The sequence below is a fragment of the Rhinolophus hipposideros genome (genome assembly GCF_964194185.1).
Source record: "Rhinolophus hipposideros genome assembly, chromosome: 9".
Lineage (NCBI taxonomy): Eukaryota > Metazoa > Chordata > Mammalia > Chiroptera > Rhinolophidae > Rhinolophus > Rhinolophus hipposideros.
In genome coordinates, this window is record NC_138055.1 from 91,146,204 (window position 1) to 91,161,999 (window position 15,796).

At 46.9% G+C, this 15,796-nt stretch overlaps 1 protein-coding gene across 21 annotated transcripts in view; it reads left to right on the forward strand.

The window, feature by feature from the left end:
• The window catches only part of CACNA1C (calcium voltage-gated channel subunit alpha1 C), a 722,361-nt gene that overhangs the window by 581,330 nt on the left and 125,235 nt on the right, over positions 1-15,796 (forward strand). For 15 of the 21 annotated variants that reach the window (XM_081059052.1, XM_081059050.1, XM_081059051.1 and 12 more), the window contains exons 10-11: positions 7,032-7,122; positions 15,185-15,211. In XM_081059052.1, the coding sequence (XP_080915178.1) occupies positions 7,032-7,122; positions 15,185-15,211 (118 nt within the window). Of the gene's footprint in view, positions 1-4,680; positions 4,756-7,031; positions 7,123-15,184; positions 15,212-15,796 lie in introns of all 21 variants that reach the window. The other 6 variants (XM_081059047.1, XM_081059036.1, XM_081059053.1 and 3 more) reach the window with 1 other exon arrangement.

A 15,796-nucleotide genomic window follows, 5' to 3' on the forward strand; every position in this document is an offset into this window, starting at 1 on the left:
TCCAAAATCAAGTGTCAGCAGGGTTAGTTCTTCTGAGAGCCGCGAGGGAAGGCTCTGCCCCAGGTTTGTCTCTGTGACCTGTAGATGGCTGTCTTCTCCCTATGTCTTCATATCATCTTCCCTCTGTGAGTGGCTGTGTACAACTTTCTTCTTCTGATAAGGACACCGGTCATATTGGATTAGAGCCAACCTCATAACCTCATTTTAATTTAATTATCTCTTTAAAAACTCTCCAAATAGAGCTCTGAGGCATCGGGGTTGTGACTTTCTGAGGGGACACCTACAGCCATCACAGGTAGGATGGAGGCAGATCTCAGGGAGTTTTCGATTTCAGTTTGGAGTCAGGGAGGGTAGGAAATTAGGAATCCTTTTGCTTGTTAGTACTCTGAATAGTACTTTGAGAAAACAAATATTTATTATACCACTCATATGCAAAAAAGGTAATAAAATGGGCATCTGCCAAGTAAATGGCAAAGTAAATACTTCAGTTGCACCCAAGAGTACATGAAAGCCTGAGCAGTTGGACCCCAGCAGTCCGGCTGACCCAGGCTTCAGCCCACTGACTCCCTGTGGCTCTCCACAGCACCAGAGAAGTTCAGGCTGGGTGAGAAATGCTTTCATCTCCTGCCTGAGATGTCTGGTCTTGATGCACCAACCGTCTGCCAACAAGAGGAAATAAAGACTGATAGCAGTTGATGAGTCCTCTGATGTTGGGTAATTAGGCTACCAGCTCAGTTGTAGAAGGAAGGCTGGGCATTTTCTTAGCAAATTTCAAGAGAGGCCAGCCATTCTTGCTGATGGTCACAGCAGGGCCTTGCCAAGTCCATCCAGGAACAATGTCACAGCGGTTTGGGGTGACCAAAGATTTCAGAACTAGGCAGAGTTCTCTATCCCTCCCCAGGTTTATTCTTTGTACCCTCAATGAAGCTAGGCTCCAATTTCACCTGGTCAATTATGACACATAAAAATATCTGGGACAGAAGACCTCAAGGTGCAAGGCCAGATATTTTATATGTGGATGTTTCTCCACATTAACTCCCCCAGCCTCAGGGATGGGAAGGAAGGGAGGAAAGGAAGGAAAGGAGAAGGAAAAAAACTAAAGGAAGGAATGCCTAAGATTTTGCTTACTATTTCCTTTGTGGATTGATTGCTAAGTAACTTTGGTGACTTTCTTTTTCTTTGTCAAAATTAAAGTTGCTTTTGTTCTCAAACCTTAGCCCCTTCTGAACACATTTTTTATTCGTGTGACTGATTTGGGCCATCTTTGGGCACACACATTACATCATGTTTGCATCATGATGGCTAAATGAAACCTAACTTCTTTTTATGGAGAACATGAGTGTGAACACAGTGGAACAGCCTGGAGCAGACTCACCACTTAGAGCAGGGGTGTCCAAACTGCAGCCCACAGGCCAACTGCGGCCCACGATCCATTGTTAATTGGCCCGCAGCAAATTCCAAAAATATATTTAGTTTACTTAAATAAACCAGGTGAGGCAATTCGTACTTCACCTCGAGTGAGTGGCCTGGCTGTTTGTGTATTTTACCACATATGGCCCTTGGTGAAAAACGTTGAAAAAAGTTTGGACACCCCTGACTTAGAGGTTTGTTTTCAGAAATCTAAGGACCTGCCTGGAGACAATCATTAGTTTTATGAAGAGGATTGTTTGCTGTAGGTCCATTCTTTCTCTGTGGCCCACAGCTGTCGAAAGGCTGGCCAGCTGATCTGTGTAGCCATGTTTTCCAAGCACTGCCCTGTTTTTTAATGGAGGATTCTTAAATTTTAGTGACTAAAACCCTCAGAGGGTTTGCAAACTCAGACATACCAGGGAACACCAATCTTCACAACAGCTTAGATCTAGCGCTCCTCCTCCCTCAGCACCATTATGTGATTTCTAGTTGCAGGAGATTATGTCATGTCAGAAATGGCTTATTATAATCCCCCCAGGATCTGCACAACTGTTCAGTAGCAGGTCAGGAAAGGCCTTGGTTACTGTGAGACAAGAATTGTGCACCTCCCTGGAGACATAGAAACTGTCCAAGTAAGCACCATTCAAGCGAGAGTTGCCACCAAGAGTAGATGTTTGCGGAAAAGACAACATTAATTCAAGATGTAATCAGTCGTTGGCGAGACAGAGTTTATAAAACTCATTGTAGCTATTGGTGATGTTACTAAATATGTAATTATGTTATCTACCACCTGCAATGGCAGTTGTTAATTACTCTTTCATGAAAATCTTATTTTCTTTTGGAATCTTCTCAGCAGAAGCCAAGGGACAGGAGAGCCCAGAGACCCAGATTTGATCCACAGTATCTAGTAACAGTCAAGTTAGGAAGTCAAAAAACTCACTTCCTTTCTAGCATTCTTCCTTGGCATTCTCTTTCGTGAATCCATTCAATGAAGCACATGTCATTCCACAGAAGGTGCATGATCACAACACTGCAGACGAGCAGACACCCAGCTCCTCTTCTCAGGACATCACCAGGGTTGCCTACAGAGGAGACGTGCCCTCAGACACCGGGCTCTTTGCCATCTTTCTGCCTTGGTGCCCAGCCACTTCCTCATCTGAGTGTCCACAGGAGTCAGGCTGTCCATCTCATCCCCAGAATTAGCATCCAGCCTTTATAATTCTCAACTTTCAACTGTTCGAGCACTCCGTTTCCAAGAAGGAACCCAACTCCATCTTTCTAGGGGATCAAGCCCCTTAGTAATAGGAATACAACTGCATTTTCTCCCATCTTATTCCCTCATGTGCTTATGGGATAAATCATCACAAATTGCTAGGCACTAATATTTAATGTACTGCTCCTTCCAGGTAAGGAATTTTCATTTCAGCAAGGAACCTTTAGATCTAGAGCTTCACCCAAAAGAGCAGATCTAGAGGAGACTATTGCCCTGTCAGGGGAGATAATTTAGATGCTTTCAAATCACTTTCTAAGCAGGTGGCTGCCACCTTTGTCTACATGAAAGACCAACCCTGGTCAAATCGGTTATGTATTGAATGGCCATGATTTTATCAAGCTCTTTCTATTGTTTTTAAAGTTATCATAGAGTTATTTCCAAAATTGAACAAGATGGGACGATATTGACGCCAAAGCCAAAAGATGGATAACAGGTTGCAAAGTTCTGGGCTTTCCGTCACTGGCCAGGGTTCCCGTCCCCCAGATTTCTGTGTGAACAGAAACGTGGTGACTGGTGGTCTCAGTTTACCACTCTGAACAAAACACCACTCATCATGAGATGGTCACTTGGGTGACTGTTATCATTCTGAATTGAGACATCTTTTTCTAGGAGGAAATTTGAACCAAGTCATTCATTTCAGCAACTAGCTCTCAGTGCTTTTTTCAAATAGGATTTTTGAGAAGTGAAAAAAGAGTGCTACTGGTTGTGAAGTTTCCGCTTATTCCAAGCTTTGTTTTTTTAAACATGGGTGCTTGGGAAATGGCCCTTACATAGGTTGAAAATAAGCCTGACCCCTTCCTGTCATGAGCCAGTCTTCAGCATTTTCACTAACAAGCAGCATTCAAGGATGTTCATTGATCATGATCCGAGTGCCAGTGGAAAAGGATGAGATAATGAAGCACCTAAAGCTTGAACTGGCCTCACCTCCATGCCCTTTCCTGGCCTGACGGGGGGCTACCTGCCTTCCTCATCAGGGCACGTGATTCCATTCATGAGTGCTAGCAGATTTCCCACCTCACTAGTCAGCTGTGTCTATGCCTTACTCACCACTCATCCCCAGCAACCTCCCTAGGGACCTGGCAGAGGCACAGTTAATGCCAGTTCTGTCAAATGAGGGGGAAAATTCTCTCAGGAACTACCTAAAATGTTTGCTATCCAGAACTCAAAGTCCGGTGCAGAGCACAGAACCCCCCGTTGCACTTGCATAATCAGTGTCTTCACACTCTGACTGGCACCCTCCTCTTCACCGACAACCCTGACTCAAGAGAAGCACATGGGATTCTTTCTTATATACAAACCTCCTCAAAAGACCACCCCCTGACAAGCAATTGAGCAACTCCTTTGCCTGTTTAGACCATTAAAAGCAAATACATATTTGTTAGAGATGTGATCAAACTTGAAGCACTTAGTAGGTCTATATTGAATGATTGAATTGGACACGGGGGCAAGTAGATCCATGTTTCTTTACACCTGCAAGTGACATGACCTGGATCTAAGTGGTGAGGGAGCCCTGGGATCCACTACAGGTGGAGAACAGGTCAAGTCACCTGGTCGTCGGGTACCAGCAAAGGGGGACACCAATGCTGAAGTTTGCTCTTCACATTTACCCCCCAGAGCCTGTAAAAAGGCTCCTCCCGAAGGAGGCTGCAGGGATGCCTGGTGGCCCCTCCCAGGAAGCCCTGTCCTCAAAACCACTAACTGGATAGACCAGTGTAGACAAAGCCTCTGCTGGAGTAACTCCTTCTCCCCAGTGTCCACCGTTTGTTTTGTGTTATTAATTCATGTGATTTGGGATTTTGGTTCTATTTTATTATGTTATCTTATATGTTTTGGTTTATTGCTTTTCACAGTTTTTTTAGTTTATTTTTGGAGATGAAAATGGATGTTGTATGTGAAAGCTGAGTTCTTTGTTTCTTTCTTTTGCCCGTGGCTGACTGCATGCTCTCTATTGATGTCTTGTTCCTGGTTCTTGAAAATGACCATCTTGTCTGTGAAAGGAGGAGCTCCAGCGGGCTTGCTTGATCAGAAGAAAGGGAAGTTTTCTTGGTTTAGTCACTCCACAGAAACCCATGGTAACGTTCCCCTGTGCTCTGTGTGTAAATGTCTGTTGGTACATACCGGACTGGACGGGAGGGTATTGTTCTTGATGGCTTGTAATGCAGTGGTCACGTGTGTGTATACGTGTGTGTATGTGTTCGTGTGTATGTCTGTGTTTTGAGGGGATGGTAATCGGTCTCATCACAGCCATTGCCTTCTCATCCCTTCATATGTATAAAGTCAACAGAAGTGAAAATCAGCAGCTGTTCCTTGACGGAATCTTTCCTTTGGATAGTGCCAGCCAAGACTAAGGTCACTGTAAATGCCAGCTTGGTTCAGGTACAAACAGTGCCCTGATTTAGAAAAAGATAGGGTCCCCCCTAATGCCCAGGCCTGCCCACTCCTAGTTTGGTTGTCTTTCTGAGCCTAGCACCACCACCATCACACTGCTCCTCACCCCAGGGGCTCTCTGGGAGCAAAGTGTCACAGAGTCAGATAGCTTTTTATACACACCTCAGCTCTTTAAATAATGCTGTGGAAGAGTTAAAAGAACCTTAAGTCAGAAATGGCTGGAGGCATATGGATTAAAAGACTGAAGGCTCTTCAATTATATTACCTCTTCCTTAGTGTGGATGGAGTAATGCTGCAAATTCCACACCATTATTTGGCTATTCACTATGCTCCTGTGATGTTCCCAGAGCCTGATTTGGCTTGAAGAACCTCATCTTGTCCTAGAGTATAGGGAAGGGACTTGGTCAACATGGGGACAATCATGATGCGCATGGTGCAGGGGACGTGACACCTGTGCTCCAGCAAGTCCCGCCCAAACACTGTGTGACATTGAGGATCTGTTCCTCAGACCTCACACCCCTGTCCTGTGAAGCGAAGGGGACAAGTCAGAGCTGCACAATGCTTAAGTCCCATCCAGTTCCAAACTTTTATAGCATCTGGACTTCTCATTACCCAACTTCGTTGAAAATGAGTCCTAGGGTGGAGTCTCTCACACATGACATTCAAACACATGGTAAATCATGAGCTTTCCCTTGGTATCTTCAGTGTTCTTGAAATGAGTCTCTTCTCACCCTCCCATCTTGGGTTCATCCACAAGAAAAGAAACTGGGAAAAATCCACGTCTAGCAATATGGCCCATATCACCATAGAAGTCTGCTGGGCTGTGGTGGCCCCATGGGGACTTTTCACGTGGCACCACATCACCTGATGCCAAACCCTCACTAACTGCAGAGTCTCTGGCTGCTGAGGGCTAGTGATTTTCTCTCCACACAAAGAGTTCTGTCCTGCCAGGAAAGCTGAACCAGGACCCGTGCTGTGATGACCACTCTAAAGAACAGGGTTGGCACAAATAAGGAACTCGTTGTTGTATCCTATGAAAAGGTAATAGGAGGTGGAAAAGAATTCTCCTGACTTAAACCTATATTAGGAATAAAATATAGTAAAAGCAATGGCTTCTTCTAAGACCCCAATGGGTTCCAAGGAGAAGACCCCTGCTGGTCTGCACAGTCAGCCCCTGCCACCTTGGGAGATACGGGTAGGACGGGCAGGAGGAAATGGTTTGCGTCCCTGGTTGAGGTGGGAATGTCAAGGTTGCTGGAAGGGGGAATAGCATCCTGCAGTCTGTCTTCAAGCCATATGTAAACGTAATTTGGTGGATTCCTCCTTCCTGAAGTTGCAGCGCTCACGTGAATCTTAGCACATGAGCCTGCTCACGGCCATTTCCTTTGAGCCTTCTAGTTCAGGGACAATCCTAGACGTCACACACTCAGGACCCCGTGTGCACTTCGGGAAAGGGGCTGTCCTCTAAACCTGTCCAGTAGTTCATGCAGGCAGCAGAAATGCCCTTGGTACAAATAAGCTGAACCCTAAGTTTTGGGGATGGAGCCCCTTAGAATTGGTGGGTGGAAAAAATAAGAGAAATGAACTATTTTCATGAAAGCTCTTCTTTTATGACAAGTAGTAGATGCAAATGGAAAAGCTTGCACAGCTTCTCTGGTGCATAGAGTTAAGGGGAGCGAAAGGATTCAATGGGCAGTGTTTTCAGGATGTCTCCTATGAGGTAACTGATCTTGTCACCAGATTTTCTCCTACATTCCCACTAATTTAGAGTGTCCTTGGCAGCAAAACTTACCCTAGACAAGCAGCAGGCATGTCTCTCGAGCCTGGCCAGGGCAATGCCAGGGCCTCAGCTTGCTGGTAGCGCTGCTTTCCTGGGGCTGGGTGTGTTACAAACTGATGCTCTTCTCTCCCACTCCTCCCCACCCTCATACCTGGTCCTGCATCCCTCTGTCTCTTGCAGTGAGCATGCCCACAAGTGAGACGGAGTCTGTCAACACGGAGAACGTGGCTGGAGGAGACATCGAGGGAGAAAACTGTGGGGCCAGACTGGCGTGAGTAGGCTCGGCGAGCCCAGGGGCTGGACTTTTCCTGGGGCACAGGCAGGGGTGCTGTGTCCAGAAGTCAGAATGGGATGGCTCATCACTGGATGGGCAGAGATCAGAGCAGCAAGAAAGAGCAACCCACATGGGGAATGGAGGTGCTGGGGAGAGTATAACCCCAAGGTCTTAATTTGAGACTACTCTTCAACCCAGTACTTCTGTAAGGCTCTGACTCTTGGATTTTGAGCCCCTGTCCATCACATCACAGAAATACAGAGAGTATGTAAGCAGGGTTCGGGGTGGTGCTGAAGCCTCTTTCTTCCCAGCCCCCTCACCCACTTTCACAAGAGATAGCTAGGTGATGGTCCCTGGGTCTGCTAACCCTTTCCCTTCTGATAAAAGTGAGCTGTAAGGAAAGCAAACAGGTAAGAAAATACACTGGGAGATGGTACACATCTTGGGCCTTGTCTATGACTTAAGTTATCCATCTAGTAAAGGGAAACAGGTGCTCAAAATACAAACTTGAGTTAATCAATTCACCTGTGCTTGGTCTGGATTGCAGCCGACTCCTCCAACGTAAGTCCCAGGCTAGACATTCACAACCTCTCTGTCCCTGGGTCCAACCCCAGACCCGGACTTTGATGAGCTGACTTTGGCCTGGGACGAGCCAGGTGTGAGAAAGGAAAGTTCACAGGTGAATTATCACAACCACTCATCTTAGTTCAATCTTAAAAATGGACACCTGTAGTCCCTAGGAAATTTTCCCCTCAAAAAATGAAGGGAAATGGTTTACCTGCTAAAAATAAGCAAATTTCTGGTTTCGTGATCAGCATCTTAGAAAGCAGAGTCCAAAGATTAAAGTTGTATTCTTTCAGGGAGTCATATTGACCTTGAGCATGAGGTCCCCTGAGCCAATCAGGCTCCAAGGAGGTATAAGAACTGTAGACTCACCCTGGCACTGAAAGACACAGCCAAGAGAAGGTTCTGTGTAGGACCCGTCTCAAATAAAACGAGTTTCTAAATCACTCCGTCAGCAGGACAGCATCTTATCTCACCCTTTCTCTCTGAAATGACGCAACAGTCTGGGCAAACCCAACCCTTTTTAAACAGGGTGGTGAATGGATAAGATAACGAAACCCTTACACATGCCACCTACAAGAGACCCACTTCAGATCGAAAGACACACACAGACTGAAAATAAAAGGGATGGAAAAAGAGATTTCACGAAAATGGAATTTAAAAAACAAAAGCTGTGGTAGCAATACTTATACCAGACAAAATAGACTTTAAAACAAAGGCTATAACAAGAGACAAAGAAGGACCCAGTAATCCCACTTCTGAGTATTTATCCGAAGAAACCCAAAATGTTACTTCGAGGGGACGTGTGTACCCATATGTTCATTGCAGCATTGTTTACAATGGCCAAGATGTGGAGGCAGCCTGGGTGAATGGATGGATACAGAGGAGGTGCTACGTATATATAATGGAATATTATTCAGCTATAAAAATGAATGAAATCTCACCTTGCGCAGCAGCATGGATGGACCTAGAGGATATAGTGCTAAGTGGAGCAAGTCAAACAGAGAAAGACAAATGTCATATGATTTCACTTACATGTGAAATCTAAAGCACATAGTAAAGAAAATAGAAGCAGACTCATAAATACAGAGAACGTTTTGATGGTTGCCAGGTGGGGGGATGGGTAGAAAGAGTGAAAGCATTAAGAAGCAGAAATTGCTAGTTACAAAATAGTCATGGGGACGTAGGGCATAGCATAAGTAATATAGCCAATAATATTGTAATAACTGTGTATAATGTCAGATGGTTACTAAATCTATCGTGATGATCGCCTCATAAGTCATATAAATGTCTAATCACTGTGTTGTACTCCTCAAACTAATATTGTGTGTCAACTGTAATTGAAAAATTAAAAATTTACTTTAAAAAATATTTAAAGCAAAAAAGAAGAAGAAGAAGAAGAGTGGGAAGAAGGTTAGCTGTAGGTGAGCCTAACCGCCAGCCAGACAGCCTTGAGAATGGCCTCCCAGCCAAAGGAGCAGAGGACACAGGCTGAGGAGCAGACGCTCTTGCAGCTCTGTCTCCAGGGCACCGGGCCTTCGGAATCACTCACTCTGACAGTGGCACCGGGGAGTCTGCACTGCAGGTTTCTCAGCATTGTTGGGAAGCAATTATTGTCAAATGTGGTTAAAATACGGTGCTAATTACATTTTTAAGCAGCAGTGCAAGACTTTCCCCCTCCTCTTGTTTTGGAACCATACAAAACAAGCACTAGAATTTCTAGAAGTGGGCCCCAGGCAGCCTCATTAGGAGAGGCAGATAGCAAGCCTTCAAAGTCCCTCAGTTCTAGGACTTTCTGTGATCTGACACCAGCGAGGCTTGGAGAAGAGACGATCGGGGACCTGCAACTCTGGCTTTTGAGCATGGCCCAAGTTCCAGACTGGGGAACTGGCAGCAGGAAGCCACTCGACGGTGCATTTCACGAAGGGAAGCTGGCAGTGTCTTCCATATGTCCATCATTTCCTCGAGGACATGCTCTGCAGATTTCAAGAGCTCTGCAGAAAGGCCTCTGTCATCCGGGAATGTCCACATTTATATACCTGTACTGCACATGTAAAATACCTGCTCACAGCACCAGGGTTATCATGTGTGCTTAATAAATTATGGGCTTTCCCCATCTCCCATCCCCCCCACTCCACTCCCTCCCCCTTAGACAATGAGACTGTCAACATTTCTGTGGGGGAGACAGCATGAGAACAGGGTGGGGGCTGAGAGAGTGACAGTGAGAGGTAGCACTTTTTTATTTAAAGCTAAGAGGGAAAAGGCTTGTGTAGAAAATGAGGTCTGAATAAGGATTTATATGTAGTGAGAGGCCTAGATGAAAATGGCTCCTGAGGGGCCGGGGGCAGAGAGAAGGGAACTGCAATGTGACTTTCGGGGGGTGGAGTAGGCTGGTGGGAGGATGGGTGACGCAGAGCCATCAGAGTCTGCAGGCACTTGATAAGGTGCTGCAGTACAATGTGAGTGAGGCAGGGCCTCCAGGGGTCTTGCAGGGATCACAGAGGCAGCGGCATGCGGAGGTCTGAGGCCCGTTCCCAGCAGGAGGGAGTCACGCACTGGAGGTTAGCAGTATAAAAACTATTAATGAGGTCATGGGATAAGGGTTGTTCATGGAGGAATGGAAGCAGAACCTTGGGACCCGGGCACACAGAAGAGTAAGAACCAGTAAATGAAACAGACAAAGAGCTGTTAGGGGAACAGACAGCGGCATTCGCTTGGAAACCCCTGGAGGAAGAATTTCAAGGCAGAGCTATTTATTTTGACACACATTCCATAGTGTACCAAGCTTGGTGCTAGATGATGGTGACACACAGCAGTAGAGCAAACTGACACCATCTCACAGATGCTCGTAATCTGGTGTAAAAGTGACATTGATAAGTAAATAAGGCATTAAAATTGGGGTAAGTGTTAAGAAGGAAAAATAACTATATTGTGGTGTTGCTGACAGAGGGAGGGACCTATTTAGACTAGCAGGTTAAGAACAGCTTCAGTGAAGAAATCAAATTTTCGCTGAGAACTGAAGGGTGAACATACCTTATTGAGGTGAAGAATAAGGCAGAATAGTCCAATCAGAGACAATGGTGCCTCTCAAGGCCCTGGGGTAGAAGAACTGAGAGAAGGCCAGTTTAGCCAATGAGATAGGGGAGAGTGAGGAGAAGAGGCTGGAGATGGGACAGGACCTGATAGACCCCTTACTGGTCTTGGTCTTTGTCACAAGACTGTGAGATGTCATAAGAATGTGGAGCTGTTTGATTTGGTTAGTTTTGCATTCTTGAAGAATCACTTTGATGATCAGAAAAGAACCTAGGGAAGCAGGCAGACACAGTGAAGTGGCCTCAATCTCAGTTATTGAGGTGTGACATGATGGTGGCTCAGGATAGTCACGTGTGGAGATGGAAAAACATGGGCGGACTCTGTGTGTTCTGGAGCTGTACTCTAAGGATTCCCCTGTGGGAGCTGGAGTCCCAGTGAAGGACGGCAGAACCGAGCCAGCAGAGGACATTCACTCCAGAGGGGAAGGAAAACAACATCACAGAAAGAGGAGGCAGCAACAGCCCAGGAGGGCTTGTTCTCGTCATAATAAAGGCTGGGGCCATTTCTAAAGCACAGAAGAAGCCCGTGCAAAGGGAGGGGCTACGGCACTGGAATGCAAATGGTACTTACAGGAAGGAAGGAACAGCTTGAGGAGGGGGAAGGCTCACTTCAAATATAGTGGATTTTACCAGGAGTAGAGTTCCTTTACCTCTGGGACTAATTGGAAAATGGAAAGAGACTTGACATCAGGAGTCCTGAGCCTAGTACTACTCAGCCACCTACTAGCCATGTGAGCTCAACCAAAGCACTTCTGCTCTGAGTCTCAGCCTTGTCCTCCAGGAAATGAAGGGGCTGGCCCAATGGCTTCAGGGTGACCTTAGCAGACGCCTGGGAGTCCTGCAGGGCTGCTGCAGAAAGAGACCACTTCCACCTCTTTTACATGTTGGCTCCTATGTGAGATTTCATAGAAATAAAGCATCTGTCACTTGATAACTGCAAACCACAGATCCAGGTGGTACCTAAGTGTCCCTCCCAGCTCTCAAAGCCCACAGTTCTGTAAAGAATATGGAACTAGACACAGGCTCTGCTGAAGAGGGTCAATGATCGGAGTCATACCTAGTGACCCATCATCTCCTCACAGAAAGTGAGGTTAGACATCCTAGGAACCTGAAGGACAGCACAGGTCATCAGACGAGTGAATCACCAGGAGGTCACAGATTGCTGAGCTGTGCTAAAGATGCAGTGGAGACTGACATTGTAAATGTGGAGTCAACCTGCAGAACAATTCGACATCTTTTTTGGCAGGCTCTGTAACCTGGAAGCACTGAAAACAGGCAGTGGTGTGAACCAGGGTGGGAATTTGCCAGGCAGGCCCAATAGAAGGCCCAGGCAGTGTGAGAGTCTGCATAGTGTGGAGGGTGACACTGATGTGACCGTGGGCCATGCTGAGAACTGGTCATCAAGTCTGACATTAGCCTGGGAGCCCAGGGAGAGAGAGTGATTGGGCAGGCCCAGTACCAGCAAAGACGGGCTCATGAGAGAGCAGGCAGGACGGTGACGGAGGAGACTCTGGTCAGAGAGGTGGGGCAGCTGAGATCGGTGCCCAGCACCTGCAGTGACAAGGTCCAGGGTTTGCTTGTTCTAGTAATGACAGCTGTGGGGGTGCTGCAGTTGTGGAATCAAGGTTGAGCCAGACATGTGTTGACCTGGATGGTGACTACAGCGCTATCTGATTTATGTTAAAGGCAAGTTGGGAGATTCAAGGAAATACTGTTTCACATAGCAGGTAGTCAACATGGGGCTCATTAGGAAGGGGAGAGAGGCTGAAAATATAAATAGCTCCAAAGAAGTTCAAATATCTGTCAAATAATGACAAATGCAAATTGAGTAAGCAAAACAAAAAGAGTTTTGGATTTTTCTCTAATTTTGAACCTCAATATCAACAAAGAAAATCATGGTTTCTTGGTTTTGTCTTGGAGGCCTGGGCAGAGAAAGTATCTTGGAGTGGATGAACTCCAGGTACATCCCAGTGGGGCTGTTGTGACGGTCTTGTGTGTTAGATACTGACGTTCTCCACCACCCTGCTCTTTAAGAATCCCTTAGAGCACTAGATACAGTTTATAGAATAGAATAGAATAGAATAGAATAGAATAGAATAGAATAGAATAGAATAGAATAGAATAGAATAGAATAAAATAGAATAGAATAATGTAAAAGGCTGCTAAGCGATGGCCTCCCCCTTTTTCATGAGTGGGACCCTACTGTTGACTCACGTCTATACTGAGAAGCTGGAGGAAACAAGACATTTGAGCCGTACAAGAGTTCTAACCATGGCTCCCCAAGGTCTGGGGTTTTCCTTTGTCTCCAGACCCGAGCCACGTGAGCAACACCCTCTCCCTTCTCAAGTTGGGGCACTTAAGTAATCTACTTAAAAAGAGATGAATGTTTCAGACCCAGAAAGCCTAACATTAGGCTCACAATCTCCTGAGAACAGCAAAAACAACAAGGAAAATTAGTCTTCAAGTGTGGTGTCCAGGGTTATATATCAGGGCTTGTAACTAAGTGGAAAAGAAAGTCCTGCTCCATTTCCTCTTCTTCAGAATGTGCCAGAACACCAGGGAAGGATGCATGGCAGTGACCATAGTTAAACTCAGTCGTGGTCCTCATTTCAAACAGTCCTCCTTAGCTGTGAGTGCCTGCACCCCAGTGGCATTTCCTGGGGGGATGTGAACACCCAGATTTTGCTTTCCCATGTGGGAGTTTTTAAGAACCTACTTTGCTTATGACTCACTTGGACTGAGAGAGAACCTTACGAGGAAGGGCCTTGGAGGGCACTGAAAGATACCTCCAAGACGTCACTGAGACATTTCTGAGACAAGTCCTGGGCCCAAGCCAGGCTCTGTGGACAGAGTCACAACACTACAGATCATGGTCACTTACATGGGCTTGTGTTTACAACGAGGAGAATCAACTGCCCAAAAGCAAGACTCAGGAAGACCCTGAAGGTGCCCAGCTCAGCATGGCCCTGCTGGAGAACAGACACCTGACTCCCTATCTCCCAGTTAGCACCTGGAAGACATTTGTTTCCCCCTTTAAACCGTGGTTCTAAATAAAAATGCCCCTGGTCCCCCTGCCACGCTTTGTTAACATATGATTAAAGCCTCCAGCCCTAGCAGGCAGCTTTGGGAGGCGGGAAAAGGTTCTTAGCTAACGGTTCAGAGCAGAAAAGGCACTTGGCTCGGATTCTCAGGGCCCCAGAGATATAATTATCTCATGCTCGATGGCTTTGCCACCTGTCACATCTTCTGGTTTAAGTTTTTTCATACAAAATAACGAGAGGGGTTGTGTTCTTGCTGTATGACAGAACTCGCTTCGTGCTAAGCTGGGACAACGCAGGCTTGCAGCAGTTGCCTCCCAACCCCCGCCCCGGCCTCTCTCCGCATCTCTCTTTGTCTCTCTACTGCCATCTCCGTCTCTTTCTCACCTCTGACTGGCATTCTGCATCTTTCCGCACGTCCGTCTGAGTGTGCTCACTCCGCCTACAATCTCTCCCGTGATTGCTCCCCCAATACCAAGGCCTTTCTGACACATCGCCTTCAATTTTGTCTCAAGCGCCTGCATTGTCCCCCTCTGTCTGCCCCTCTCCACCTACCTACCCCCTCCCTTCCGCCATCCTGACCCCACCCCCAACCCTCCCCGTTCTCCCAGCCTGCTTCCATCCAGCCTCCCCTGGACTCTTTTATGTGAGCCAGGGAGTGTCAGGGCCTCCTTTCAGTGGACCCCGCCCCCACATGGTGACAGTGGGAGTCAGCCACCAGCACACCTGCCCTGTGCTGCTGTCCCAAAGGCCCCCAGGTCTTCAGGGCTGCCCGTGCCTGTCAGCACGCTGGCTTTCCTCTCAGGAGGCTGTTTCTGTAGGCCCAGTTTGCTGCCCTTGGGCCAAGGCTGTAGTAGCCTCTCGGTTTCCAGCTGGCTCCTTCTGCTCATCTTCACTTAATACCCAGTGTTGTCCAGGCTCCTGTGCAGAGAGCAGTGGGGTCTACGCCAACATATTCCTGCCCGGGGCTCTGACTGGCGACATCCTCCATCTGCACCAGAGGCCTTCCTGGCCTCCATGGCTCTTCCCAAGGTGCCGCATTCCTAACACGCTGACCCCATGGAACCTGCTGGGAGACACTGAATACCTGCGAACACAGTGCTCTCCCTCTCCACTTAGGAGATACTAGGTTTGTCCCTGGGGCCAGCCCCCCATCTCCGCATGCAAGCATACCAATGCACCAGGAGATGCTGACAGATAGGCTTCTCTCTCTCTGGGCTTGTTCTAAGTCACACCGATGACACATCCGTCCAGGGCCCAAATGTAGTCAACAGGGGACATCAAACTTCTCGGGCATCACTGAGCATCTCTGAAATGGAAGAAAATGTGTGTGTCATTTGCCAACATCTCCTCTTTCTCTTTCAGCCACCGGATCTCCAAGTCAAAATTCAGGTGAGTGAGATACATTCTTTCTTCTGACCTCCAGCTCTATCCCAACCACCTTTGGGGGAGCCCATCCCTGTACATTCCAGGTGGGCTATAGAGTGAGCGTTATTCTTCGGAGGAGGTAGCTGCTCTCTTTTGCATGGCTGTCAGGAAGAGGCTTTGGGACCAGATCAAGCCAATAATCTTAGGATTGATATTTGTTGAATTAGCTTTGTCAGTGTTTTTGGCAGCACCATCCCCAGGAGGTATGTGACCTAGGTGTCTCCCTCTCTTATAAGATAAAGTCCAGTTAAAAATAATATAACATGACACTTGCTACTATTCTCCATACTTCCTGTTCATGAAACCCAGTGTGGAGTGAACTTAAAGGATTATAGGAAGCACACAGTATCGCGATACTGTCTGTTCCAGAACCTTCCTCAGGAACTTCTGCCCCTTCTGCCTTTCCAGGCTCACCTCCCATACTTCCCTGCATAAAACTTTTGTTCCAACCACGTGGAACTTCTCGCATTTACCAGAATGTTGCCTGTCCTCTCATATACCGAGGCCTGCATGGAGTCTTTCTTCTACCTGAATCGCCTCGCCCCCGTG